General features: G+C 47.9%; 12 protein-coding genes across 12 annotated transcripts; 5 read left to right on the top strand and 7 right to left on the bottom strand.

Annotated features, from left to right (window-relative positions):
- Nucleotides 1-232: 232 nt before the first annotated feature.
- PGRI_079940 (alpha/beta hydrolase) lies at nucleotides 233-1,371 on the bottom strand (the record flags this gene model as incomplete). Its single annotated transcript, XM_040795708.1, has 2 exons — nucleotides 233-392; nucleotides 452-1,371. The coding sequence occupies 2 exons, from the start codon at nucleotides 1,369-1,371 to the stop codon at nucleotides 233-235; spliced, it is 1,080 nt and encodes a 359-aa protein (XP_040651273.1).
- A 356-nt stretch (nucleotides 1,372-1,727) lies between these two features.
- On the top strand, nucleotides 1,728-2,629 carry PGRI_079930 (SDR family NAD(P)-dependent oxidoreductase; the record flags this gene model as incomplete). Its single annotated transcript, XM_040795707.1, has 2 exons — nucleotides 1,728-2,348; nucleotides 2,396-2,629. 2 exons carry the CDS (start codon nucleotides 1,728-1,730, stop codon nucleotides 2,627-2,629), a joined length of 855 nt encoding a protein of 284 aa, XP_040651272.1.
- Nucleotides 2,630-3,738: 1,109 nt separating this feature from the next.
- On the top strand, nucleotides 3,739-5,274 carry PGRI_079920 (fungal specific transcription factor domain-containing protein; the record flags this gene model as incomplete). Its single annotated transcript, XM_040795706.1, has 1 exon — nucleotides 3,739-5,274. One exon carries the CDS (start codon nucleotides 3,739-3,741, stop codon nucleotides 5,272-5,274), a length of 1,536 nt encoding a protein of 511 aa, XP_040651271.1.
- Nucleotides 5,275-6,316: 1,042 nt separating this feature from the next.
- PGRI_079910 (glycoside hydrolase family 15 protein) lies at nucleotides 6,317-7,888 on the top strand (the record flags this gene model as incomplete). The annotated part of the gene is made up of 3 exons (XM_040795705.1): nucleotides 6,317-6,533; nucleotides 6,584-7,391; nucleotides 7,441-7,888. The coding sequence occupies 3 exons, from the start codon at nucleotides 6,317-6,319 to the stop codon at nucleotides 7,886-7,888; spliced, it is 1,473 nt and encodes a 490-aa protein (XP_040651270.1).
- A 1,189-nt stretch (nucleotides 7,889-9,077) lies between these two features.
- Nucleotides 9,078-10,776, bottom strand: PGRI_079900 (putative PHD and RING finger domain protein; the record flags this gene model as incomplete). The annotated part of the gene is made up of 2 exons (XM_040795704.1): nucleotides 9,078-10,669; nucleotides 10,749-10,776. 2 exons carry the CDS (start codon nucleotides 10,774-10,776, stop codon nucleotides 9,078-9,080), a joined length of 1,620 nt encoding a protein of 539 aa, XP_040651269.1.
- Nucleotides 10,777-11,904: 1,128 nt separating this feature from the next.
- PGRI_079890 (60S ribosomal protein eL43) lies at nucleotides 11,905-12,473 on the bottom strand (the record flags this gene model as incomplete). The annotated part of the gene is made up of 4 exons (XM_040795703.1): nucleotides 11,905-11,968; nucleotides 12,099-12,263; nucleotides 12,365-12,395; nucleotides 12,455-12,473. 4 exons carry the CDS (start codon nucleotides 12,471-12,473, stop codon nucleotides 11,905-11,907), a joined length of 279 nt encoding a protein of 92 aa, XP_040651268.1.
- A 727-nt stretch (nucleotides 12,474-13,200) lies between these two features.
- PGRI_079880 (saccharopine dehydrogenase family protein) lies at nucleotides 13,201-14,671 on the top strand (the record flags this gene model as incomplete). Its single annotated transcript, XM_040795702.1, has 5 exons — nucleotides 13,201-13,390; nucleotides 13,460-13,607; nucleotides 13,664-13,736; nucleotides 13,792-13,916; nucleotides 13,969-14,671. 5 exons carry the CDS (start codon nucleotides 13,201-13,203, stop codon nucleotides 14,669-14,671), a joined length of 1,239 nt encoding a protein of 412 aa, XP_040651267.1.
- Nucleotides 14,672-14,842: 171 nt separating this feature from the next.
- PGRI_079870 (alpha/beta fold hydrolase) lies at nucleotides 14,843-16,183 on the bottom strand (the record flags this gene model as incomplete). Its single annotated transcript, XM_040795701.1, has 7 exons — nucleotides 14,843-15,117; nucleotides 15,169-15,220; nucleotides 15,269-15,502; nucleotides 15,554-15,766; nucleotides 15,818-15,925; nucleotides 15,979-16,031; nucleotides 16,105-16,183. 7 exons carry the CDS (start codon nucleotides 16,181-16,183, stop codon nucleotides 14,843-14,845), a joined length of 1,014 nt encoding a protein of 337 aa, XP_040651266.1.
- Nucleotides 16,184-18,854: 2,671 nt separating this feature from the next.
- On the top strand, nucleotides 18,855-20,054 carry PGRI_079860 (pinin family protein; the record flags this gene model as incomplete). The annotated part of the gene is made up of 3 exons (XM_040795700.1): nucleotides 18,855-19,400; nucleotides 19,475-19,543; nucleotides 19,593-20,054. The coding sequence occupies 3 exons, from the start codon at nucleotides 18,855-18,857 to the stop codon at nucleotides 20,052-20,054; spliced, it is 1,077 nt and encodes a 358-aa protein (XP_040651265.1).
- Nucleotides 20,055-20,799: 745 nt separating this feature from the next.
- PGRI_079850 (twinfilin) lies at nucleotides 20,800-22,072 on the bottom strand (the record flags this gene model as incomplete). Its single annotated transcript, XM_040795699.1, has 4 exons — nucleotides 20,800-20,916; nucleotides 20,979-21,233; nucleotides 21,347-21,981; nucleotides 22,054-22,072. The coding sequence occupies 4 exons, from the start codon at nucleotides 22,070-22,072 to the stop codon at nucleotides 20,800-20,802; spliced, it is 1,026 nt and encodes a 341-aa protein (XP_040651264.1).
- Nucleotides 22,073-22,584: 512 nt separating this feature from the next.
- PGRI_079840 (putative succinate:fumarate antiporter (Acr1)) lies at nucleotides 22,585-23,722 on the bottom strand (the record flags this gene model as incomplete). Its single annotated transcript, XM_040795698.1, has 4 exons — nucleotides 22,585-23,198; nucleotides 23,258-23,456; nucleotides 23,520-23,617; nucleotides 23,668-23,722. 4 exons carry the CDS (start codon nucleotides 23,720-23,722, stop codon nucleotides 22,585-22,587), a joined length of 966 nt encoding a protein of 321 aa, XP_040651263.1.
- A 3,036-nt stretch (nucleotides 23,723-26,758) lies between these two features.
- On the bottom strand, nucleotides 26,759-27,151 carry PGRI_079830 (uncharacterized protein; the record flags this gene model as incomplete). Its single annotated transcript, XM_040795697.1, has 4 exons — nucleotides 26,759-26,840; nucleotides 26,897-26,965; nucleotides 27,013-27,080; nucleotides 27,143-27,151. 4 exons carry the CDS (start codon nucleotides 27,149-27,151, stop codon nucleotides 26,759-26,761), a joined length of 228 nt encoding a protein of 75 aa, XP_040651262.1.
- Between the last annotated feature and the right edge of the window lie 593 nt (nucleotides 27,152-27,744).

Below are 27,744 nucleotides of genomic sequence, written 5' to 3'. Positions count from 1 at the left end.
CGGCTGAATCGCCTCTCTTATTCTTCTATTGATGCATTGTGTTGAATTAATATGATCTTCTCATGCATATATATGTACTATTTTCCTATCTAGCACAGAAAATAACTCCGATTTAGCCTTGATAACAGGGCGTCTACGACTATGATCTCATTGATATCCAGGAAGACGATCCTGATATCCACTGACAGATCCAAAAATGAGACATGCATCTTCGGGCCTACAGCTTACTGTCCTATTTGGATTTAATCTCAAATGGGCCAGGGGAAGGATTTGTCAGTGCCCAGGCAATACCGTCACTCATCACCTCATCCCACCTCTTGCTGTCAGGGAGCGTCTTGTACCTCCTGAATCCATGAGGAACGCCAGGGAAGACATGAACATTGGTAGGGATACTGAATGAAAAATTTAGCTTTTTAACACCCCCGAAGACCAAAAAATCCGGAAAACTCACCCATTCGCAGCGAGATGCTGTGCATAAAACAGACCCTCATCTCTCAACGGGTCATTTCCCGCGATTCCAAACGTAGTAGGCGGCAAATCCTTAACCTCTTCCGCAGTGGCATTTCCAGGGCTCATACGACGATCTCCAGCAGCGTCCTTGGTGTCAACAAGTCCAAGAAGCTCGGTGAACAATTTCATTCGAGTCACCGGCAAGACAGGCGCATCGGCACATTGCACATAGCTCGACAAATCAGGGCTCTTCAACATCTCCAGTCTCGGCGCATAGTGGTCCCATTGTACAACACAAGGAATCATGAGGACCTGTCCCGCAATCTTTGGACAGGCCGCTAAGCGCTTATCCTCGCCGCGCAGCTGAGCCAGCGCCAACGACGCAGTCAACCATGCACCAGCTGAAATACCACCCACGACAACCTGCTCGCTAATCCCGCCAATATCGGCAATGTTCTCGTGTAGCCAGACAAATGCGTCTTCGACGTCGTTCCAAGCAGTGGGATAGGGATATTCGGGGGTGTGTCGGTAGTTGATATTGAAGACCACGACGGGGGTACCCTTCTGGACTCGCGAGGTGACTATCCGCGAGCAAGTGGCGTCTTCAGAAGAAAGTGTTCCGAAAAGAAAACCTCCGCCATGAAGATGGACGTAAACGGGCAGACGCTCGGATATTGGGATGCCGGCCGGGCGGTAGGTGCGTGCTTCGAGGGGCGTGCCGTCACGAGCTGTTATTGTGTGGTCCTGTAGCTGAACTGCGGCGCTGAGGCCGATCATATCTTCGGCGGCGGATACCTCGCGGCCTTTGTTTACCAATGCCTTTAGTTGTTCCACCGAGAGGTTCTTGGGGAGCTCAGGCAATGTCGGCTCGAGGGCGACCCATTCAGCGCTGGGCGTACCATATTCGGTGAAGTCGGCCATTGTTATAGTGACTAAAGATGATCTTATTACTAGGAGAAGAAGAAAAAGAAGAAGAAGAAAGAAGTGCGAACGTCATATTCGGGATTTAATAAACCCCGCTAAAAAGGCAGAGCCATTCACGGAGGGGTATGTACAACGTTGTACATAGATCAGGGAGATATCGCCATCAGCTTTACCCCACACATCACCTCGGCTCGGCTTCCGGTAACAAAATATCCCATTCGGTAACCCCGCGTGAATTTGGACTATTTAGGTATGCCGTGAATGAGAGAAGAGGTATATGTACAGGTAGATAGTATGCGCATCTATCAATTTTTGGATAGTAACTTCAATTGAGCCCAAATCATATCAAGACCATGGAGCCCGGCATTCCATCCGATCCCCCTTCACGTTCTTTAACCGGCCAAGTCGCCATTGTAACAGGCGCAGGCTGCCTGGGCGATGGAATTGGAAATGGCCGCGCTATTTCAATCCTTCTTGCCAGTGACGGCTGCGACGTGGTCTGCGTTGACCTCAATCTGGAGTGGGCCAACAAGACCGTTGAAATCGTGAACTCGAAACCCAATCGTGGACGAGCGCTTGCGATCCGTGCCGACGTCACATCTGAAGCAGATTGTGAAGCAGCGGTGCGCTTTGCAGTTGAACAGTTTGGACGACTGGATATTTTAATCAACAATGTCGGGATTGGAGGCGCAGCGGGCACTGCGGTGGAAGTTGATATGACGCAGTGGGCGAAGAGTATGGAGATCAATGTTGCCAGTATGGTCCAAATGGCTAAGTATGCTATCCCTGAGATGAGCCGAAATGACGGCGAGATCAAAGGAAGCATTGTGAACATGGGAAGTGTTGCTGGGTTGAAGGGCGGTACACCTCATCTGCTATACCCGACTGCCAAGGGCGCCATAGTAAACATGACTCGTGCTATGGCGGCTCATCACTCCCCTGATGGGATTCGTGTGAACTGTGTCTGTCCAGGGGTATGTTCACTGATTTCGTTGTATGGAACCGAAGCTGATGTTACTAGATGTTGTATACGCCTATGATGTATGGGAAGGGTATGAGTGAAGAGGCGCGCGAGGCTCGTCGCAAGCGAAGCTTATTGGGGACTGAAGGAAATGGATGGGATTGTGCTGGCGCCGTTGTATTCCTTGCTGGACCTCATGCTCGGTGGATGACTGGTGTTATTCTTCCTGTTGATGCAGGCACAACAGCTGCTGTGGGAATTGGTATGACGAAGAGCGCAAGTGTCAATGCTTAAAATTGGCCTGGATACGGCTTACTCAGATGTTGAATCTTTCTTTTCTCTCCTATAGATCCGCATATCACTGCTTTTTTTCTTCCGCATCTCTCCATTCATTATCATAAGTACAACATATAGTCGGCCTTGCTATGTGCTTATGGCGTATTTTAGAGATCTTATATTAACTCCCTTCTCCTTCGTTGCTTAATAGCTAGACGGTAGGAAAAAGCGTATGACTAATTCTAAAATATATATATACTTGACTCGAGAACATATGAGGGATGTAACTTTAAGATGGTCAATAACTATGATATATTTCCCCTACAACCCATTTCCTTAACAAGTCTAACTTTTATATTAAAAGACCAATAAGGATGTTGAAGTCGTAAAATACCGGCTGAGATATAAATTACTACCGGTAAAAACAAAAGAGCCGAGGGTATCAAGCTTGGCGAATTTTGCGGGGGATAGCTCTCTCCCCGCCTTTTGAGAGTATGGTATAATTGCAACTCTTCAAGTATAATTTCAAAATGTCTGCACCACTGTGGTTACAATTCACTGGTAATCAAACAAAACGGAAACGTGCAGAACTCGCCTGTGTGGCATGCCATAGCAAAAAGGTAAAGCAACCTAGTTCCCGGTCTCGGCAATGAAACTAACGGCTGCAGATTAGATGCGACCTGCAAGTGCGAGGGGCTCAAGGATATACTAACTGCACCAAGTGCGAATCTGGCGGTAAAGAATGCCGGTGAGTAACCCTTCCAAGGCTTATCGGATGTATGGCCTGACCCGGCCACAGAACAAGACCATCCAAACGAGGTCGGCCCGCTGCAAGTGTGGCCCCATTGACTCCGGTAACCGAGACCAATTCCTGCACCCAAGTAAATAGACATGGCTCTATTCCGGATCATCTTGCTCTCAACCAATCTGGACCGCCTGATGCCGGGCTAAGAAATGATAGCCGGTCATTAGATTTCCCCAGAGATTTGCTGCAGAGATCTTCCATCTCCCCAGCACATGTTGAAAACGCAAGAACTCAAACTTTTGACAATATCGGATGGTCGATGAGAGATGATCCATCCCCAGGCCAAGTGCCGCCCGACCTTCAGGGCAGGCCTACACAAGCCATGACCAATGATTCTCCCGCTACTCAGCGGACAAGTCACTCGGAGCATAATGATAGCTACCCAATTGGTCATGTCTTTTTACCAGGGCTACAAACAGATGCTCGGGCGCAGGAGCGGCTCATTGCCGAAAGAATGCCTGAGGTACCGAATCTACCTGATCCAGACCTACAACAAACATTCGCAGAAACATATTGGGAGTACTGTTACACGTGGTGCCCAGTCCTAGACCGAGAGACCCTCTCAGAAGAGCTTGCACGATCTCCACTACTCGTTAATGCCCTGGCAGTGGTTGGTAGTCATATTAAACCGCCCATGATTCCACATGATGGTCCTGCTGGCTATTACGAGCGAGCTCGCACCAGATTCTACAACGACGAAGAGGCAGATGTTATGACGTCGTTGAAAGCTATTTCATTATTCTACTGGTGGAGTCCACGGCCACCAACTATCCTCCATCGCCATTCTTCTTGGTGGTGGACTTCGGTAGTCATCCGACATTGCCAACAATTAGGTGTACACCGGGAACCAGCACAAAACCATCCACTACGTCAGCAGATTAACCTCAGTCTCCGACGTCGAATATGGTGGACGGCATTTGCACGTGAGCGACTAACTGCTTTGTGTCAGAGCAAACCATGTGTGATTGATCCACAAGACTGCACCCTTTCAGAACCCACGTTAGAAGATTTCCCCCAAGACACGGATAAAACCAAAGCTGAAGTCTTCATCTACTGGGTCCGTCTATGTGGTATCATAGGCAAAATTGCAAAATTCCTCGCTCGTTCCAGTGACGCTGGATCTTCCGCATTCCCAGCATCTCTAGCCCGCGAGCTCATCGGCTGGGTCCAGTCCCTCCCTCCCCATCTCCAGCTCCCAATTGGATCAGACCGCACAACCCAATTCAATAGAGATGTGCATCAACTACATATCCCGTATCTGGCCGTCATTATCATCATTCATCTCCAGCGATCCTCCCCCTCCCAACCTCTCCCACAAGCATACCCACCAGCAATACTCGCCGCGACCTGCATGGCCCGCATTATGAAAGATATTTTATCTCGCGGGGGAACCAGGTTTCTCATGGCCATAACAGGGTGGTATTGCGGCACCGCATTTATTGCACTACTACAAGCTCTTCGAATTGAAGGACTGGCCAAGAGCGCCAATGAAGATCTAGATATTTTAACTCTAGCTGTGGACCAGCTGCGCATTATGTGGCCCACCGCTGCAGTATTCCACTCGGGATTTGGTCGTCTCCGGTCCAACGCTACCGCGCCGGACTTTGACTCGCAACGGGCGCCCGGTCCGGAACTCGGGATGGGTGATGGAACGGTGTATATGGAAATGGCAGACGGGATTGATTGGACTGCGTACTTTCCGTTCGCAACTACTGAAACTAGTGGCATTGCGGGTAGACTGTTAGTTCCACATACCGAGGAGCTTTTCTTTGATGATGATGCCTTTGCAGATGCTATGCTGCAGTTTCAGGATTTATTTGAGCCTTGCGATACCCTTGAGATGAATCTTTTTATGTAACATGAATTGTCTCACCGAGACAATAGCCAGTTCTAAATCTGGTAAAAATATGAAGTATCACTTTCCCATATCATGTCTATTTGTTTATACCAAAGTTGGACTTTGGACTTATTAGATACCCTAGACAGCTGTTTAAAACTGAAGAGACTTGAAATATACAACTCTTCACACACCGAAAGAGTGTTATTAGGCTGAGGGTATTGTGCCCATTTGCGGGGCCCCACACCGGTACAGCCGGCATAAGCTTGTAAGTTGTTTGCCGATAACTTATGGACTCAGCCTTTTGCTTCTATTTAAGGGCCGGAAACCGTCGGGATCAAAGGTTAGCCCCCTAGAAATCCAATAAGGCTGATATTAAAGACGTCATAGGTTTCATTGACACGGGAAATATGGTAGACTGATATGGTAGAATATGACACGGGCTTGCATCCTTGCTCTGAAGTGATTTTTCGAGGGTGCCTTGGTGGTATTAGGTGATGTGCATGATTATAAGAGGGTGATACTAATAATATGCAATGATGATCTTACTTCGTTCGTGTTTAGCAGGAGGCTATTCCCAATGGATCAAATCCATTAATCTCCTAATTCCTCAAGACAACCAATTGTTTAACCATATCATCTCCCGTGGACCTTCTCGGGAGGTTATCGGAAAGCTTGACATACCTTATACTTCACCTGAGGAAACTTGGCCGAGACAATGACCAAGTTGGTGAAAATGCCCAGGCGCGGCGGTTTATCGGACAAGCCCTTACTCGGTTCGGGATCTGTCATGTTGATCTATGCCGATCGCCATCAACCTCAACTCACGGATGTAACTCTCCGTTTCAAACAACTTATGAAAAATAGCTGATTCGTTACTGCATAATAGCACAATTAACGCAAAACGAGGCTCCGGAGTCCGTATGCTTGTTTCTTCAGAGACCTAATTTCCAATTCACAGCCCCACTAAGTGTAATGAATGAGCTGGGGAAGAGTATATAAAGAGACTCATTCCCAGAAGTTCCTGAAGGATCACACAAGCACACACAATCATCAATACAATATGTTGACATTCAATCTTTTGACCGCATTGCTGGCACCAGGTGTGCTCTCAGCTGCCTTGCACCCTCGCCAGGAAGCTGATCTTGATGGATTCATCAAGAAGGAGTCTGCTTTTGCTCTGAAATCCATCCTGGCCAACATCGGCGCCGATGGATCTGCCGTTTCTGGAGCAGGTTCCGGCCTTGTGATTGCATCGCCATCCAAGTCGGACCCCGATTGTAAACTACCCTCTTCACAAATTGTTCTAACAGAAACTAATACCTACTAGACTTTTACACCTGGACTCGTGATGCAGGCTTGACATTGAAGGTGTTGATCGACGATTTCCTCGCCGGAGAAGCCTCGCTGGAATCAACCATCCAGGCCTACATCACTTCCCAAGCCAAGCTGCAGGGCGTTTCCAACCCATCCGGCGACCTCTCCGATGGAAAAGGACTCGCAGAGCCCAAGTTCCAAGCCGACGGCACCGCCTTCACCGGCGCATGGGGTCGTCCTCAGCGCGATGGCCCCGCTCTCCGAGCCACCGCAATGATGACCTACGGTAACCACCTGATCGCCGACAAGAAGGACGTCGTCAAGACGAACATCTGGCCCAGCGTGCAGAACGATCTGAACTACGTCGCGCAGTACTGGAACCAAACCGGCTTCGATCTGTGGGAGGAGGTTGAGGGCTCCTCTTTCTTCACTATTGCCGCCCAACACCGCGCATTAGTAGAAGGCAGCGCATTCGCCAAGGCACTGGGCGAGACCTGCGAGGGATGTGATTCCCAAGCACCCCAGATCCTGTGTTTCCTTCAATCCTTCTGGAACGGAAAGGCCGTTGTTTCCAACGTAGCCAATAACGGCCGCTCCGGTCTCGATTCAAACTCCGTCCTTGCTTCGATCCAATTGTTCGATCCTAAGGCTGCTTGCGACGATGTCACCTTCCAGCCTTGCTCTGCTCGTGCTCTCTCCAACCACAAGGAATACGTTGACTCGTTCCGTTCGATCTACGGCATCAACAAGGATAGCAAGGCTGGAACTGCCGCTGCTGTTGGTCGTTATAAGGAGGATACTTACATGGGTGGAAACCCATGGTATGTAACCCTTTTCTAAATTATCTTGAAACTATGCTAATATTTCCAGGTATTTGGCAACCCTTGCCGCAGCTGAGCAATTGTACGACGCTCTTTACCAGTGGAAGCAGCAGAAGTCGCTCTCCATCACTGAGACAAGTCTTGCCTTCTTCAAGGATCTGGATTCGTCTGCCGCTGTCGGTGACTACGCTAGCGACTCGGAGAAATACAAGTCTCTCACCGCTGCAGTGGCGAAATACGCCGATGGATTCGTGGCTGTTGTTCAGAAGTACGCGCCTGAAAGTGGAGCTCTGTCAGAACAATTCAAGCGGGATGACGGTACCCCCACCTCTGCTAAGGACTTGACCTGGTCTTATGCCGCGTTCTTGACTGCTGCTGAGCGACGTGCTGGAACTGTTCCTCCTACCTGGGGTGCGTCGGGTTCTAAGGTGCCTGAGAAGTGTGAGGGAAGCTCGGCTAAGGGTACTTACACCGCGCCTAAGGTTCCCTCTTGGTAGATTCTAGAGTGGATGGGTGTGTATACACTCAATTCTGATAGATAAGATTGTTATATGTGAGTGATATAGAGTGGAATGAGAATCGGCTCAATTTATCCTAAGCCTTGCGTAATTCGTGTAGTTGGTAACCTGTACAATATTATGCATGAAACACTGTGCTCAAATCATATCTTGAGAAGTTTAAAAGAATATTTGATCTGTTTTCTACCTAGTTTGGGTCTATATTTGATCATTTTCAAGGGAAACCACATAGCGTAGTGATATGCATTTAGTGTGGTCTTCTAGGTGCAGAGGGTATATACAATATGCCTCCAGGTATAATCTTCAGCTAGATAATTAGAGTACGTTACAGAGACACTCATGGCCAACTATTTCGACAAAGATTAACATGCATTTGCATATGCATCGGGATTATGACCTAAGTAGTTTGTTGCTTGTCCTGCTTGATGCTACCGGTATGCTCGGGTCTATCTTCTACCTGCTATTAGGGGTAGATATGCCGTTCTTCTGGGGTTACAAATTGCCAATATTTCTGTATAAACGGTTGCTTCGTCGGGACTTCTGGTCTGTTTGGCTGCTGCCGACGGATATGAAAATGCGTAGGATGATTTGCCTGAAACTGTGAGTATGAGACCTATATTAGCTCCTTGCTGTTAATTCTGATTATTCTCAAGTTAATTTGTAGACCGGACTCCGCGTGGTATCACTGTGTTCAAAATCAGCGTTATACCCAAAGACCTTGCTGCACTTACTATGTAATTTTACTTAGATCTATCCGTAGATGTCGGTTGAATCAGGATCGTCTTCCTAATCATTCGTCAGACGCCTTTAAGTATGCCAGCCCAACTATATAGGAAATAGGGAAACCCGATAGACCATGATGCCGAGGCTAGCTAGGGGATGTGCAGTCCTCCTACGCCCAGAAGATAAATGTTATTTAGACACAATATAGAGCAAAGAGAACGCGAATAAACTAGGTCGAAAATCCCCAATAGTCACTCCCGTCAAACCGGGGTGTTACAAAGATATCTCTTATAGGGGTAGAAGAAGAGGAAGAAGAGGAAGGGAAAAAAGACACCCCGCAAGGATCAAACGCCAGTTATACATTCCAATCCATTCCGCCAGAGTATGATTCGCTGAGATGAGAAGAAACGCCATTAAATGCCGGGGAGAGTTCGTGGTATAGTCATTATAGATCACCGTCTGTGTCAGTTGCCACCATGCGCTGTTTCTGCTTATCTTTGCTCTTCATCTTCAGTGCGTCAATAGTATTCTGCACTTCGTGCCTAGCCTCTGTTTCGAGGTTGGTACGTTCATCGGACTCAAGCGTTTCCTTGTCGCCGACCCGCTCGTATAACATGCGAGAGATGGACCGGTTGATGTTCGTATATTGCTCTTTCGAGATCATCTTCTTCTTATAGTGAGGTTTTAATGCAGTGCCCACCATTTTCTGAATATCAGCTTTCAGAGCGAGGGATGGACCGGATCGAGTGGGGGATGAGTCGGGTGAACGGGAGGCCCCGAGATACAGTGCGCGTTGGGGGATACGGGAGCGAGGACGACCCGGCTGGCGTTGTGGTTTGTCTTTGCTGGCACCATTTGCCGATGGACTACCCGATAAGGACACTTCGGGCGAGAAAGGCGGAGATGAGGGTTCGGCGGGGGAGGATAGTTGGAGAGGGGAGATGGGGCGGCTTCGCGGGAAAGGTGGCGGTGTGGCCGCTGCAAGGAGCGGGGAAGAGTATCGAGATGAGGCGGGAGAAATGGAGGGAGAAGAGGGACCAGGAGATGGGTGGTCGGTAGGAGCGACAGATGTCGAAGTTGAAGGCCCATATGAATGATTCGGTGCGTCTTCGACTTCCTTCAATAGTGATGACAGGAAGCTTGGGCCGGCGGGTTGGTCACCACCTGGTCGTACGTTGGAGCTCGCAGCCCTGGATGATTCACCCGCTTGAGTTTGCTGTGCAAGAGCTGCGAGCTCCTGCGGCCTCCTCGTTCGGGGACGCTTCAACTTGCGCTCTGGTTCTGTAGGCTCGGGGGACGGCGACATGGTCGGCTCTTTGCGCTTCCTGGCTGCGCTCGGGTTGTTTTCAATTTCTCTTGCCCTCTCGAAGGCGTTCCAAGCCCGCATCTCCTCCACGGACTCGGGTTCAGGTGTCGGGACTCGAGGAACCCGAGGTCGCGATGGTCGGGCATGGTCAAGATCGAACAGAGACGCCGTGTCGCGAAAACGACTACCACCACCTTGTCGCTCAGCGACCTCAAAGCGGCGTTGCCAAGCTTGAAATTCGCGCTGGTTGGCCTCCTCGCGACGGCGTTGTTGCATCGCACGTTCGGCAGATCGATCGTCATCGAAAGGAAAATCAAGGTCGAGGTTCAGATGATCCCATACAGATTGCCAGACTCGTGCCCAGTGGAGAGAATTTGTCTGAGTTCGATTCTGGAGTCGTCTCTGCTGAGCCCTAGTTCGTCGACTCCGTTGCTCGATCGCACGAGACGGGCGTGCTGATACCTCGGGAGCCGGTCCTGTCGCACGTTGCTCCATACATCGTTGGCAGTACCATGACCCCGAGGGGATCTCATCCAAGCCTAGGCAGTATAGATGAGACGGTCCATCACACCCATCGCATAAAAGGAGAACATCCTCGTTGTCGGCATGTCCGCAAATTGTGCATGGTTGAAAATCGGTCAAGTCATCCTCCGCATATTCGATTATCATAGAAGGGTCAACTTCGGCCACCTGGGTTCGGTCTTGGACAGCGTAGGATGAAGTAACAGTTCCTATAACAAATCAATATAGTCAGTACTTAAAATCAAGAGAAAGCCATGTCATAAGTCAACGGAAGGGGGAGCGTCATACCTCCAACACTATCACTCAACTCCACCATATTGAAGCTGCGCCGACATATTGGACAACTGTTTGCTCGTTCAACCCATGGTTTTAAACAATTATTATGTAGGACATGACCACAGGGAAGTAGCTGAGCGATCTGAGAGTCTCCATTGAAGTCGCCATCCTTCAAATCAAGGCTCACAGGTTCTAGAGGATCACCCGCCCCTTCACCAAGGTCTCCTAAACAAACAATACAGGTATCTGACATGGAGATATTTAGAGAAGGTGAAGTCCATCAAGAAGTGTAGAAGCGAGAAAGGTGTGGGGAGCGCCTTTTGAAGGTGGGCCGGATTACCGGACTAACGCAAAGCAGGAACGTGACGGAGGCGAATGATGTCCTGCATGGAAATATTTCAGTTTTATACAAAGAGATCAAGAGAATTATAGATTTAATAGTTCTTTTTATATAAAGTATTGTAAAGTGATGAGTATCTGATCTCATAGACATCCAACATTTGAACTATCTAACAAGGTCCTTGTACAACGCAAACTACAAAAGTCCCCCAAAAAAAGGCAAGGCCAAGTCTACATTTGAAAATAACTACGTTAGGCGCCATAATTTAGATGAAACTCGAATCATAGCCCTGGAGGTTGTGGACAGGTTGCACCTTAGTCATCTTGTAAGATCTGCAGGATCACCAACAGACGACCATCGAACCAGGGTGTATGTATCATGTGAATCGGAGTATGCCAGGCACCCGGTGCAAATGTCCAGGTGCACGTAGAAAGTACGAAAATATAGTCCGGAGCGCAGTCGGTTCAAGACAGTGCCATACGCTAAGGAGACCAGATGACCTCCAGGGCTCCATACCAAAGATCCACCAAGTCTACGTGACTGTCCAGCACCTGAGCAACCACAAAAGACCGCACATATGCAGTCCATCCATATGATTCACACGGGCGCAGAACATCGAAGTAATCAGGTGGAGGATCTTGGATTGACCGTGAAATTGTCTAGTAGGCAGCGACCGAGGCGAACTTTGAGAGACCAGTCACATCGATATACGGTATACTCGGAGCGAAGCGGATATTGCACAAGAATTCGTATTCCCGAATTTTTTCATTCATTTTTGGTATTCAGACGTAACCGTAAAAGAGAAATGAAACCACACAATCCTCCCATTTAGACCTCAGCGATCTCACGCAGACGACGGATGGTGGAACGGGTGGCAGCGGCAGCGGGGGTGCTATAGAAAATAGAATTGTTAATAACCTAATCTCGTTTTGTGTTGTGGATTGCGACTATGTGCGCCAACCCAGGTCGATCCCCGAATCGGATCACACATTGTCGTCCCTTGCGATAGGTGTGCGACTTACGAGACGACGTAAGCACCGCCGGCAACGGTCTTGTCGCAGCCCTTGCACTCCCAGATACCGACAGCCTTGCGCTTGACGGTGTTCTTTCCGCAGAAAGTGCAGACGTAGCGGGCGTGCTGGGTGACTTCCATCTTCTTCACCTGCTTACGCAGGGAGGCACCGTATCTGTTCAATTGTTAGAATCCGTTGTCGTGTAGGTCCGCTATAGGTCGTGTGTCTCGATCGAAATCACAGTCGTGTGGGCGCGAATTGGGCGAATGTCATACCTGGTACCATATTTACCGGTGATGCCGACCTCTGTGGAAAATAGTTAGCAAGCAATTCGGGTATGTTGAATTTAAGAAAGAGGTACATACTCTTGGTGCGCTTCGTCATCTTGGCTGGTGTAGAGGATGAAGATGGGTATTCAACAGGAGACCAAAAAAGACGCTTTGAATGAGGGCGGGTTGTGCTGTGGATTCTCGCTTAGGGCTCTTGGCTTGGTGTGATCACCTGACCATTTTGAGTTAGTGGGCTTACGTCAGGTGGATGGCCTCAGGTTTCTGATGCTTACTTTTTGTTTCGAAGGTCCACAAGATCCACCAGATTGAGACGATGACGGTGTGAGTGGATGTGATTTTGATTGAATTTGGGGTTTTCATTCGATTTGGGATTTTTGGATTTTTGAAATTTTTCTAAAGATTGTATTTGATGCCTTTTATTTCAGGTGTCTGATTCCATTTCCAATTTCTCTTCTACATCGTACAAGATGAATGACACTATAACAATATTGTATACATAACTGGATATCCAGTTCTATCTTAATTGCCGCGGTCTAATTGTGTTCGAGACCATCCCCTCTCCTTTCGGGCTAATCAATCTATCCGGTCACGTGATATCAATCCCGTTCGATATAAACACCAGTTCCCAGATCAAGTTAGTAGAATCTTGTGTAACAAGTGTCTGTTGCGTAAAAAGTTTCAAAAACTATTTTGTGGCTATTCCATCTATCCCCATCCCGAACCCCATACTGCATCTTTGATCGTGCCGAGGAGCTTGTGATCTTGCCGAAAGCTCCCTTGTTTTAGCTACATCATAGACTCCGAACTCATCGAACTCAACCATGACTTCCAACCGACAGTATGACCTGATCTTGCTGGGCCCAACTGGCTATACTGGCCGACTTTGCGCAGAGCACATTGTGCAGAACCTTCCTACCGATTTGAAATGGGCTATCGCAGGTCGTTCCGCGCAGAAAATTGAATCTATTGCCCAGGAACTGAAGACTCTGAACCCAGATCGCCTACACCCAGGTACATAACCTTACGGCCTCATTTTTCCACGGCTTTTGTACCTCAAGACTCACTCTAATGTGTTCATAGATGTCCTGGTCGTGCAATTGAACTCCAACGAGCTCAACGAGCTTGCCCGGAAAACGCGCTTGGTTATCAATTGTGTGGGTCCTTACCACTTGTACTCGACTCCAGTCGTGGAGGCATGCGCTGTCAACGGCACTCACTATGTGGATGTGTAAGCTTTTGCTTTGTACTTGTTCAGGTCGATCGAACACTTGCTGATCGTTATAGTACTGGAGAAACGCCCTGGGTTAAGTCGATCATCGAGAAGTACCACGAAACCGCCAAGGCCAATGGCGCTATTGTTCGTTCTGCAACAAATTTCTGTTTCTATCAATACCCGTGCTAATTCCAGACAGATGATCCCATGTTCTGGCGTTGAGAGTGCCCCTGCCGATATACTGGCATGGTCCCTGGTCAAACGAGTCCGAGAAGACCTTTCGTCTTCAACCCGCCATATCAACAGCACCATCAAGGAAATGAAGTATGTAACCTCATGTCAACAAAGAAGCACATCTCTAATCCATTCACAATAGATCCTCCGGTCCCAGCGGCGGGACCCTGAGTACTATTCTAACCATCATTGAAGCATTTCCCATGTCGGAGCTATCCAAGTCGATGACCCCGTTCTCATTGGTAGCATCCCCGCCACCAAAGAACGTCCCTAGCGAATCAATCCTGGAAAAGCTATTCGGCGTACGCTCAATTCGGGACCTGGGTACCGTAACAACCTCCCCATCCGGCATCTGCGACATGACCATTGTGCACCGTAGCAGCAGCCTGATGCCAGAACTATACGGGCCGCACTTCTACTTCCATCAGTTCCTGTCAGTCCGTAACGCCCTCATTGGTGTTGTTTTCCACCTTGGCTTCTTGGTTGCAGTTTCGCTGCTTGCCTTGCCACCTGTGCGCTGGCTGGTGCGCAAGTTTGTCTTTGCCCCTGGCACTGGTCCAAGCAAAGAGGACTCTGTGAATGATCGTCTCGAGTACCATGCCATCGCTACTGCAGATAGTCCTTCATCACAGCGCGTCTTCGGTAAGCTCAGTTACGGCGGCGGTATGTACCCCTTTACTGGACTGTTGCTGGCTGAGGCTGCCATGGTTATTCTCAACGAGGAAGAGAAGATCAAGAAGGTCTCGCGTGGTGGAATTGTTACACCCGCTACGCTGGGCCAGGACTACGTGGACCGCTTGGAGAAGGTCGGCTGCAGAATCGAGACTAAGGTGTTCCAATACTAAATAGGTTCATTGTTTACGGGTCCCAGCTCTACGCAGTTATGCTGGCTCAGGCTACTGCTCGCGAGTTGTGATGAAGCGCATATTCTTAATACTTTGATGATACGAGATACGTACTTTCGCAATAACCAATCAATGCTTTTCATTGTGGCATTATGCCTATCATTTCTCAGATCAGAGCTTGCCGGTCCTTCCATCAGCAGACTGATCCTTCAACCAAGTTCCAATAATCTCATTGACTTCCTCAGGCTTCTCCCACAAAGCCCAGTGCCCGGTATCAACCTGCTTCAGGGTCAGTTGCGGGACCTGCTTGGCCATATGTTTGCCCAAATGCGGCGGCAAAGCTTGATCCCTCAACCCCTGGATAAACAGCGTAGGCACCTGGATCACCCTGTCGAGAATAGCAAGCTCATCTTCAAAGTTCACGTCGCGAGTGCGGTACCAGTTAACTATAAAATAATCAGCAAAATTCTAACCAGTCAATCCAGAAGAAACCGTACGTGGTCCATGAACTCCACTTCGAGCAAACTCATTCGTATAAAACTCCAACTCCTAGAGACAGTCAGCGTACTATCCCCGAATGAAAAGCACTAAACTTACCTCCTCACTCAACAACCTCGAAATCTTCAACTTGCCAAGCGTATCAACCAAAACACCCTTATTGGCATCAAATCCAAACTCGCCCGCCTCCGTACGCCCCCCATAAAGCGCAAGCAAAAACTGGCGAATCTCATCCTTAGACCGAATGACCTTCTCCAGATCCCCGCTCTTGAATTGCAGCTGGTACCCGAAGTGCGGTGTCACGCTGCGGACAAGGTCTTCAATGGAAATATTCTGCGCCATGGGTCGTGCATAAGGCACGCAGACAGTGAATAGATGGCTTACTAGCTCTGGATGCCAGAGAGCGATGCGGTAGACCAGTGCTGCGCCCCTGTCTTGTGTGTTAGCTACATATGCGGTTCTGTGGAAGTTTGATGGGGGTACTTGCCAGTCATGTCCGCCTAGAATGATTTGGGTTTCGCCTAGATGGGTTGCTAGGGCTTTGATGTCCGCTGCGCAACTTTTGTGGGAATACGGGGCGCTCTCGTCAGGGGCGTCCTTGTTGAATGGTTAGATGATAATTCCTCGCAATGGGGCGGGGAGACTCACTGTTCGTCCATATCCGAGGCAGTCGGGAGCTACCACCCGCAAGCCCATGTCTACGAGCATGGGAATCTGATACCGCCATCCCATGGAGAGATCCGGGAAGCCATGGATCTATGGAGAATATATATTAATGTGTGTAATTTTTTATTGAGCTGGCGGCTTACCAGGAAGACAGTGGATTTATATTGGCCTGATTTAGGCTGGCTCAGAAGGTAAGCTGCAAGCTGTCAGTTCGATTTGTTTTATAAGACGATATCGGAGTATAAGCTCCTTGCTGTGTAGTTACTCACAATAGTTACGGCCGTTGAGTGTAGCGGTCTTGTACTCAATGCGGGAATCACTCGATACTTTGATCTTGTCAACTGGCATGGTGAATTGATCCCAACAGTGATAGTTGTGTTTTCAATTTCAGGTTTGAGGGGGAGGGGGATTTATGTGGAGAACTGGAGACACCTGTGAATAAGTGAACACTTTCTTCAGTCCAAGCTATGGAGTAATATATATAGTTATGTAACTCCAGAAGGTCTCAGGTTAAGTTGATAAATATACTTCTGAGTGATTCACAGATCATTTATGCCCTCAGAATAATGAAAGATGAATAATCATGAACCCGGTCTGCCTCGGCACGTTGGAACCTAGTGGGACGCCAAGATACTAGCGTAAACTATAGTGAACAGGATTACTTGGCATCAAGAACTTTGTTGCTTTATTTCACCGAGAGTACTAAGCTAGATTTATCCTATTCTCTGTTCTCCATCTAACTAACTTCCTCATCTTACTTAATATCTGTAATTATTGGGATCGATACAAGTCTGCATTGACAAGTATATTGGGCTGTGTTGACCAGAAGTTCTCTTTCTTGATCAACCTCTTCGTGCTCCAAACAACCAGCTACTTGGTTTGACACCGAGGAAACGCGATAAATCGTCCAAAGTCATGTCAACAATTATTGAAGGGTAGGGCCACTAGTTACCAGGTGTTGTGATGTTCTTGTTGATAACCTGTGTTTCGTTCACGGCATCAGAAACAAAAAGTGGCCATGATCTGCGAGGACGAAATCATTGCATGTACATGTGCAGGTCTGAGATCATGATGGGTCCACCTGGTAACGGCCCGCCTGCCCCGTAACTGAGGTCGTCTACCACGGCCATTCGTTTGAAGGCGGCTGGATTTGAGACAGGAGGCTGGGTAATTGGTAGACATCTCGTTGGTTGAAAGACTGATTATTGGCTAATGGTTGGTAGAGGTGCCGATGGTTTATGCTATCTCAGATTATCTGGATGGTCTTCAATTGCGGTTGAACAGATGACAGGTCATATTCCCGATGCGAGAAATGGAGAATCCACTAGGGACATCTCCGAGAATGGTCTCAGGTTCTAGTTAAACAGTTCAGTAGACTTACATCAGCAAATGTTTCTGTTTAGTTACGTGTGAAGTAGTTAATCACTTATTCGTGTATGTCGGGTAAGATGATGAGTGCATAGTGTCATCCGGTCCGCAGGACTGAAGCTGTAGTCGAAGGGCATCTGTGTGAGGAAAAGATCAAGTTTGGCGACTAGATATGAGTCGAATATATTACCAGAGAAATTAATATACATTGTGTAGAACATTATTTTCTAAATGGAAGCCATCGCAGCCGTTGACCACTAGTATGGATGAAAACAGGTATGATTTTATTCAAAAAGGGAATTGAAACTGAAGCCAGAGGCTCCTTGAGGTATATAATCGAAGGATGAACACGTTTTCGAAATGATGGATCCATCCACGAGGCCTTGAGGCCGCAGGCTTGAGGCTCGTGGCATGCCATATGCCATACCCATCCGGGCAATCGAAAAAACATGACCGAGACGTGCGGCATTTCAGTCACGGATATAGCGGGGTTTCCTCCAGTTTAGCTGCTCCATCCAGAACCCCCACTGCTCCTGTGGTCATCAAAGCACTGCACAGTGTTCGCGAATGCTCGAGGTCTGGTGTTCCATGGAGCGCTGCCACCATGCCTGCGAGGTTGTTGTGTAGGGTCGCACGATGATACGAAATCGGGCTGAGTGGTAGGGAAATTTCGTTGGATAGTATCCAGGTCCATGTGCTCATTGATATCCTCCACTCGCTGACTCATCGCAAGCAGGCGACGCCAAATAAACCCAGTAAAAGCGGGTTCAGATAGCTCACCAACATAATTCATTGCTCACGTTGGCAAATATTGCCGAGTAATTTTTTTTCGAATTTTGTTGTCGCTATGCACATTGTAACCCGCCAGACTCATGCCTGGCTCCCCTCCACTTGAACACTGAGCCACAGGCTAAGGTCCTTGATTCCGGAAACTTTTCTTTTGATAGAACAAATCGGTTCTCGAACTGCCCAGATTTATGATCTTGGGGCATCCATCACGGTCCTTCTCGAGGCGCGTACACTCAAAGCAGTAGAAGGCATCACTGATGCCCTCGCCGCCGCAGACGACACACTTATTCTGGTAATTTCCGAAAGAGCACTCGTCGCAAATGCGGACCAGAGTTGTTGGGCGGACGTAGGAGTCGCAGACGGGGCATTTGCCATCACATTTGTCACACAGGCGGCCGATAGAAATTCCTGGCTGCTTGCGGCACATGACGAGGTCGGGGTGGTGACGAGACATTGTGATTTGAGTGACGAGTGATGTAAAAAGAAATGAGAACGGTGAAGCTGTAGAAAGTGGAAGAGGTTTGCGATTATAATTTGAGTGGCGTAGAAAGAAAAGAGAACTGTAAAGCTGTAAAGCTGTAGAAAGTGGAAAGAAATTGGGTGGCACTTGCTGGGAAGTGAAATGAGAAGAGCAGTATGGGAAGTCAGAGAAGGTAAGAGAAAAGAAGCCGACGGCCGAACCTTGGGAAGGTGTGGTCTGTGCACGTGATTTCACGCAGTGTGATTCTAAGTAGCGTGTTGCCTTGCTATTTTGCGCTTCTAAACCTCAACTCGAATATCTGACCCAAATCAGATTTTATTACTTCTTTCTTTTTTCCTCAGTTTGCTTATTTCTTGTAACCAGTGTTGTTTGCTGATCAAGATGTCTGAAGGGTATGGTTCACTTCATCCCGTGCAACCCACGCGCAAGCGTCGTAATTGGAGTGATCTAGCTAAATGTGAATATTACTTTGACAGCCCTGAGACACTCGCATCAGCAGTGGCTGTGCCTAGCCAGGACATCCCCGAGTCTCCGGAGTTGACGTCCAAGCGACGCAAGTCTTCAATTTCAGAATACGACAATAAGCGCCGACGATTCAGCTCTACAGACAATACTTCCCCGCATTCTCAGCGGCGTCGGCCATCCCCTCCACCTACGAAAGATGAGTCTGTAGAGACGAAACCTACGCGACTGCGCGGAGGTCGAGATGAGGATCGCAAGCGGGGCCAGCGGTTATTCGGGGGGCTGCTTGGTACTCTATCGCAGAGCTCAAGTTCCGCAGCACAGAGACGACGCGCTGATATTGAAAAGAAGCAGCAAGAGAAGTTGAAGTCGCTGGATGCCGAGTACGGTGAACTAAAGAAACGGCGCAAGGAACAGCGTGACGAGATTCGAAGGAGAGAAATGCCGTTGTATGAGCGAGAAGTGGTATGTTCATGCTCTATTCACTTACATTGTGGTATATCATGATGGAAAGTTTTACTGACTTTTTTCAATCTCAGATGCAAACCCGGCATTCGAATATGCTTGCCATGGCGCATTTCCACAAGACACGGGCAGAGCCAGCTCTGGTGAGTGATGTTTTCCTATACATACTAGCCATCAGCTAATCAATTTTAGTATTACAAACCATGGCAACCCAGACCTGGCGACGAGTCAGTGATAAAGCAGCAGATCGAAGAAGCGGAGGCGACTATTGCCCGAGAAGTCGCCGAGTTCGAAGCCCGATATCCACCAGAGGCATTTGCGCCTAAACAGCCAACCCAAGTTGAAACACAGCCAACAAAACCCACTCAGGCCGAAACCCAACAGACAGGCGAAGAGCAGCAGCAAACAAATGGTCGTCAAGGTCAGCCCGCTCCAGAGCACGAGGCAAATCCGACAGATGCAAAGTCTAAGGAAACACAGGGTGCTCCGGACACGGTGGGTGTAGACATTAATGACCAAAACCCCGATCTAGCTAAAACGGATGAAGCCGCTGCTAACGTGGAGGAAAGCGTCGTTCGAGATCACCATGATGCCCACCGAGACGATGACGGAGACGAGGTTGTTGAGGATAACGAGGACACTGTGATCTATTAGTTTGTCTTGATTCTGATCGACCTTTTTTATGTCAAAATTGGCGAAATGGCTTTAGTTCTTTAGGCTGATACTGACGAATACCCGGGAGCCTTTTTTGTTGGATATGTGAGATTCAGCTTGGAACTCATCATTATCTGCAATATGCACACTATTCATATCAAACATGACCTTCTGAAATATCCAACACTTTTTCCCAAGTTACGCTATGAAATGACGGGATATCTATAATCTCTCTCCACAAGAATCACCTATGTAAGGATTGAATGAAATCTTGTACCTCCAGGCAAGCCAAGGACATCATTAAGTTGAGCCCATCAGATTTAAATATAAAATCATTAGTTATATGTCCAGCACTGGTAACCCCGGCGAACAATGCTTTCTATCGCTCATAAAACCTGCATCAAGCAATAATTAAGAGCGCTATATTCCATGCATTGGATGGTCTCGGCCACGATTATCCAGGGCATCAGATCTGGCAGGGGTTCTCTATGAAAGATGTGCCTTCCAAAGGAGTTTGAGGATCCGGCCAATGCTCTGACTATCTAGAAATTGCCCCATATCCAATTCAACCTTTGTTCCTCTCACCGGAACAAGCATTTACCAAGTTTTAAACAATAACCTGGCGAGAGCCTAGTACAGTGCTGCTATATTTACTACAGCTATCAGAACGATGCCCACTAAAGTCCAGATTTTTCCGGGCTCAACAACGTAGCCTATCTATATAATACCGATATATAATACCGATTTACCGGCCGGGGCGACGAGGTCTGGCGAATCCTCGCGTAGGACCCTGGTCTCGTGACGGGGCGACTTCCTCTTGCAACCGATCGCCGGTGATTTCGTCGGGGCTAGAGGCCTCAATCTGTTATTCGTGAGCATCCAAAACCTAACAACCACGACAATCCATAACACGGGTGTGCATACCTTTTTCTCGATCTTGAGTCCTTCCTCCTCGGCAACTTGGATGGCGTTTCTCCGCGAGCTAGCGTGCAGCATACGCTCCTTGATCGATGATCCAGTAGGGCAAGTGTACACGAAGATCACGACATCGGACCCAGGGTAATGATAGAAAGAATAACGCGGCGAAGAGGAGGAAATGTGTGAGGCAACAGCGTTCGCCTCGACTCCAGACTGGGTGTCGGCCACGATGATCTTCTCGGTGCGGATATCAACAGTCTCCTTGAAGTTAGCCTCGGATCTCACACATCCTATATATGCTTTCCATCTCTTCAAGTGACATCTAGAACTAGACCAGCCCTCCCAAAGAATGACCAGCCAGGATAATGACTTACAAGTTGTACCAAACCACCATCCTGTAGGTCCCTCAGCGCAGACTTAGCACCCTCATCAACCGGCATAGAAACCCGCATTCCAGAGCCATTGCTAGGTCCAAAAGTGCCGCCAATTCCAATATCTCTCCCGGGGGTGCCACTCCGTGCCTCGGCCTCGGCCCTACGAACAGCCTCCAGTTCCCTCTCCTTCTCGCCCATCATATCTTCGCGAGAGATGACATTAGGGCCTTCTCCATCACGCTCGCGCCACGCATCCTGGCCCAAGACCTCGTCTTCGTCGGTAGCAAAGACGGTAGAAGCGAACTTTTCCGTGCCCAGCTCGCGGGTCAGCGTCGAGCGGGTCGAGGCGAAGAGTGTCTTTGCTCGCACGGGCGCATTGGACGGGATATACGTCAAAGCGATGAGTGCGGTTGAGGCATTCGACGGGCGTCGGAGGAGGAGGTAGATGGGGGTTTTAGGCTGGAGAACGGAGGACAGCTGGGGGAGAGCTGAAAAGAAGGCATTTGCCGAGGGGCTTCCCTGGAAAGGGATTGGGGCCAGTGGCGTTAGGGTCTCTGCTGTGATGGTTACCGGTAGGCAGAAGGTTGAGGAGTCGGAGTTGAAGCGGGTGAATGCATCTTGCAGCTCCGCGGAGACTATGTGGTTTGTTAGTTGGGATTGAGTTCAATGGGGTCAAGTTCCAAGGCCAAGGTGTACAAGTATCTTACCTGTGATTCCTGACTGCATGATGCACTTTAGGATGCAGCTGGGTTGCCCTGGTGGTTGGATGGGGTTTGTTTATGAGGGGAGGGGGAGCGGTGAATGAGGGGCCGATGACATGTCAGCGGTCAGGGCTGGCTTTGACCTTTCTACATCTAACAAGTCTATAAAAAGAATCAATTCATGATTATCCTAACTCGATAGAAATATGCCCTTGTGTGGTCGTCAAGCATCGCCAACTAATGTTATCTACAACCACCTGGCCATTCATGGACAGGCACCCCTAAACACCTAGCTAGCACTGGTGATGGCGAACAAGTCTTCCAAAGTTCTGAATATTCTCTATTTCAGCTCACGCACCAGACAAAGTGGTATACGAAAAAGAACTAACGCAAAGCACAAAGTATTTACAAAAAAAAAGTGCCATATCAACAGGCTTGCAGTTGAACAGCTCTGAGACAGTCCAATGCGCGAAACAGACCACCATGTCGGTCAGGTATCACAATGCTTTCCAAAAAGACAAGAAATTTTTGGCACGTTTACTCCTCGAACTTGCCACCAACGAAAGCCCAGTTAGAGCCCTCTAGCTTACCCTTGAGGAACTCATACACGGTGAAAGTGACAGCTTGACCGGGAGCAACACGCATCACACGGGGAGTGATACCCTTGTAGAAAGCGCGAGCACCCTCTGTCTTGAACATATCCTTGGCAATGATCATGATACGGGTGACAGCGGACTGGCCGGGCTCAGCACGGGTCTTCTGAAGGCGGGTCTTGATGGTATCGATGGGAGCGTTGGAGAAGGGGCCGACGGCACCAGAGATCAAACCAATCATGGTGGTCTGGTAAGCAGGCAGCTGACTGTTGCCGTACTCGGGTTGCCAGCGCTGCAGGGCAGCCTTCAGTTCAGTGTATGCGGTGAAGTTGGCGGCCTGATTGGTTCCTTGTCGGAGAGCTGTCAGGGAGACACCGCGGTACAGGACACTGAAACCCTCTTCCTTAACCACGGTGAAGAGTGCGTGGGGGGCGCTGCGGTACTTGGGGGCGTCCAGGGGATCAGCCAGACTGTGGTGCTGGGCCTGCAGACGAATTTTGATGACTTCCATAGGGTTGACGACGGCTACGGCTTCGGTAACACCGGCAGCAAGACCAGCTGTGGGGATTGTTAGCTTTACGGTGTGCATTTTCCCGCTTGTTCGGCAATTTACATACCCAGGAAGGTGGCTTTGCTGGACACAGCGCCTGTCTCCTTATCGGCCAACATGCCCTTATATGACTCGTATGAGGTGAATCGGATGGCCATCTTCGGGATGATACCACCCAGCACGGCACCAAGACCCTTGTACAGACCCAGAGCAGTCTCCTTTTGCACGATTTGAGCACCGGTGGCCACGAACCCGCGTGGCTTGGCCTGATCCAGCGAACATAATTAGCAATGGCTTCAATTGCCGAATGATATTTTTTTCCAACTCACCCCAGGTGCTGTGGCTCTCCTTGACAGCTGCATGCGGACCTTGATTGTGTCTAGCGGATGGCACACGAGGGCCTCCATCATACCGGCACCACCACCAGCTAATCAGATGTTAATAGCTGTACATCCCAAATGAAGGAGTCTACTCTACCGATCAAGTTGACCGCGGGCGATGTGCGCTTCTGATTGGCGGTTTTGGCAGACATTGCTTCAATATGTGTTATATATGCAGAGAAATTGCACTGTTCAAGATTTCACAGAAATCTTCAATCGGCCGTCTCGGAAATCGCGTTTCGCAAATCTTCCGATTGTCGCAAGGGAAAGCCGAAATTGCGGAGAAGCGGAAGTATACAATGCCGGAGAATGAACAAAAAAACAACCAATTGAAAGAAATGGTATATATGGAGGAAGATCAAATCAATTGCAAAGATCTTTAATCTTCAAAAAAAAAGAAAGCCGAAGTTCCACGGGTATATGATTCACGAGGCGAAGTGGCGTGCCAGACTTTGTGGGGAGCTATGACGGGGAAGCGGAGGAAGCTGGACGAACGGAAGTGTATATAACCTCACACAAACACCGAAGGAAAAAGAAAAAGGGAAGAAAGAGGTAGCAAACTAAATCATCTGCCGAGGGAGATATCTATATAATAATTATGTCCTGTGTGTCCCGAGTTAGGTCTCCAAGACAATCCCGAGGCAGGCCTTCGGTAACAAGGGCGGCTCTCTATCCAGGGCGGAATCACCCCAGATCTCCAATCTGATTTCACATGTCTTTTAGCCTGTCGTCATAGTTTTGGCAGCTTGTGATTGTGTAGTTTATTTCCATATTAGATACAATGTATTAAAAAAAAGACGTTTAAAAATACCCATGTCTTATCCAACTACATGTACATTATCTTACACGCAACCACATCCGTAGACTATCAGTCTAGAAATACACTAATTATTCCAGGCTAATTATTCCGATGATTCTAAACAATTCGGGAGATGAACTTCGGCGGAAAGTAGCGAAATTCGCTGGCTATTTGCGGGTGATCTCGGGCCAACGCTAGAGCTCCTCCCAGCCGAGGTCCATATCCTGAGGTCATGGGACGTTCTGAGTCAGATGGACAATTAAACTATTCGAAGGTTGAACGTGGGGCTTGCTGTCGGCTTGGCTAAACATATCTTTATGTCTTTATGATCTGGGGTTTAGAGATTCTTATAGAAAATGCACATATGCAGTTGTTACTGGTGACGTTGATAAAGCCATCATTCTGTCGGATGAACTTTTTACCGAATTTCTGATCTATAGAGCCTATTATAGTATAGTTGTACATTGAAAGAGATCTAGAAGTGCATACTCTATACACAAGATATGAAATATGAAATAATGTAACCATGTTCTTGACTGAAGGTACCTTCACATGCATTATCTATCATGTCCGGGGTTATTGGGCCCGATTTGATAGATCGGCTACCCGATTTCGGCGGCCCCGTTCTGGGCTTCGATTGATATGAAAAGATACTAGGGATATACATATCCCTAATGATGAACATTATAATGTACATTATAGTAATACAGCATATAGTAAAAAAACAGATAATACATGTACTGTTCACGCTACTCCGATGGATCGGACCAATTCCGATAACGCAATGAACACCCCCATGGTAGTTGATTCCCTCTGCCACTTCTTGGTCTTCCATTTCCATTTTAGTGCTCAGTCCTTGCCGGTTTTTGCTCATTGTGTACAACTGGGTTAGACACCCCTGAGTATTATATAATCACTGGGCTCGCTCACTGAGCATCTCCTACTCTCCGAAATCACGAAATATAGTACAGCTCATACGAAACGTGCATATAGGGACTAGACTAGATCCAACCTTCAGGGCTAGATAGATATGCTTCTGAGGCAATTGATTCAAGCTATGTAACAATTCGCGTATACCCACGGCAAGAATACGGCCGACTCAGCTATGATTATAGATGCGGTAGACCCTCTATACTCTAACCGTTATGACGGACTCTGTCTTATCTTAAGCGACAACCGCACGTATCCGCGAGCCAGGGCTAATTATATACGGGTTCGGGGAACAGAAGACGGCCAAGCCTTTTGTCGCCTGCGACAAATTTATATACACCGAAAACATCATGCATCTCGATAGGCTTGTGCCACATACTAACAGTGTTATGATTCCTGGAAATTATTTACCAACCCTCCAGGCTTGGGACAATAGCCGCTTAGGAAACTAGTTGGGAACGAATATAGAAGCAGCCTCCGATGATGACGGTTGGGCTAGTCTCTCTAGCATCGGTCAACTCTTTACGAAAAAAAATACTCTGACTTTGACTCTCGTTCCTATGGATATATAAGCTCAGCGACCTGATTGCCGTCTCATCTTGGTTTGAAGTCTGACATTTGATGAATGTGATATCAAGAGAGAATAGGTGGTATGGCAGAACCAGTTCGCTTGAGCATTCAAAGAGGGGAATAGCCGTGCGATAAGCTATATATTCGTGCTGTTTCTCCAAGTACTCGATCACCTAATCGCTCATTAGCCCTCCATTGGTGCCAACACACTGGCAGGGGTGGGAGAAACGCAACGTGTCTGAACTACAATAGAGAATCAGATACGAATGTAACAGTTTGGAACATGACAATGACAGAAGAAAATATATGCAGAAATCCCGTTAAAGTGACGTGTACAATGATAGACAAACTACTCCGTAATCGCCATTGACCTTCTATTAGCTTGGCGTATATGGCTGTTTTCCCTGAAGAATTGTTAGTGGAGCCCAGGAGCGGGGAATAAAAAGACAAGATCTGATAGATCGCACGCATGCACGCTATGACCTCCAACTTCCATGAACTACGATTGGATATGGTGATGGGAGACATACTGGGACTAAATGGTGCCACGTCGAATATGGAGTACTTGGTCTATCGTAGAGATCTTATAAAGCGATATCCTCGAAGATCTCTAGGCCCATGATCTTCATGGCTGGCTGAAACAATCCACTCTTTTAAATCTTAACTTGCTAATCGAGGGGGTGCGCCCTCACCGCCAGGTGGTGGTATATCCCTTAGCCACTCCGGTCATCAGGGCTGATAGATCGATCATCCATGATGATGATAGTGATGATGCTACTTAAAGTCAGAGGATTTACAGTTCTGCAATTACAGTTGATGTAGACGATGTAGATATTGCAATAGTCATCTTGTTCTTATAACAAGTTTCAAAAGCGGCTACATAGTATGTTCATTCATCTTCTTTGGGCAACTCGTCAACCCGGATTCCGGTGATGGCTTTCAATTTCGCAATAGCGTCTTGCGTGAGCTCCCTGAGAAACCGAATTAATACCCAAAGTCAAATGACGAAAGTGGATAGGATACGTACTGGGGTACAATAAATGGGGGCAGACTCTTTGTTTGAATGACGGGATGTCCTGTGTCAGTTTCGATGATCCTATTTGGATTAGTCATAGAATCTTATAGAGGGATGTGCTAACTTACTCTTCTATTTTCCGTCCATTTTCAAAGAAAACCTCAGGATCCTCATATATCACTCGAACTCGAACTTTCTGTTTTAAGTCACTGGTTAACTAGCCGATTCAAAAAATTGTAGGAGTAATAGGGTATTAACCTCGGACATCTTCGGTGTTAGGATCGTCTTGATGGAGAATAGTGGGTTTGCAAATAGATGCAATTGATATGAAGAACTCTTTCCAATTCATGGAGGGACATAGGAGGTATTTATCCTTCTGAAAAGGCTCTTGCTGGCTCAACGACGCTTTGGGCGCGGAGTATGATGTAACAAAATCGGTATACATATTCAGTGGCTGGCTGGATATAGATCTGGATACGGAGTATATGTACCTAAATGGGTCCTTTGGTCCAAGACGCTAATGTATTCGTCATGCCAGGTATGCATTTTTATTGGCTAGTACTACATTTGGGAAGACAGCCAACAAAGTGCTTCACTGAATGATGAGCTCTCTTGATCCACTACTTTCCACCCGGGCAGATAGATCGTGCGATCAGACGCAATGATGCGCATGCCTCTTTCTGAATTTGGTCCAAAAAACTTTCATTTGAATCGAGATTTGACATGTCCAGATGAATACGACGTTGATGCATATATTGAACTAGACAATGGTATCTTGACTCTTCTTTACCCCTCTTCTTGACGTGTAGAACCACGCACTACCTACCAAATCTAGTAATGCTTTGTGACTTGGTACATAT

This window comes from Penicillium griseofulvum (genome assembly GCF_001561935.1).
Source record: "Penicillium griseofulvum strain PG3 chromosome Unknown contig_77, whole genome shotgun sequence".
In the NCBI taxonomy this organism is placed as follows: domain Eukaryota; kingdom Fungi; phylum Ascomycota; class Eurotiomycetes; order Eurotiales; family Aspergillaceae; genus Penicillium; species Penicillium griseofulvum.
The sequence above is the reverse complement of the archived record's forward strand: the minus strand, read 5'-3'. Positions and strand labels throughout refer to the sequence as shown.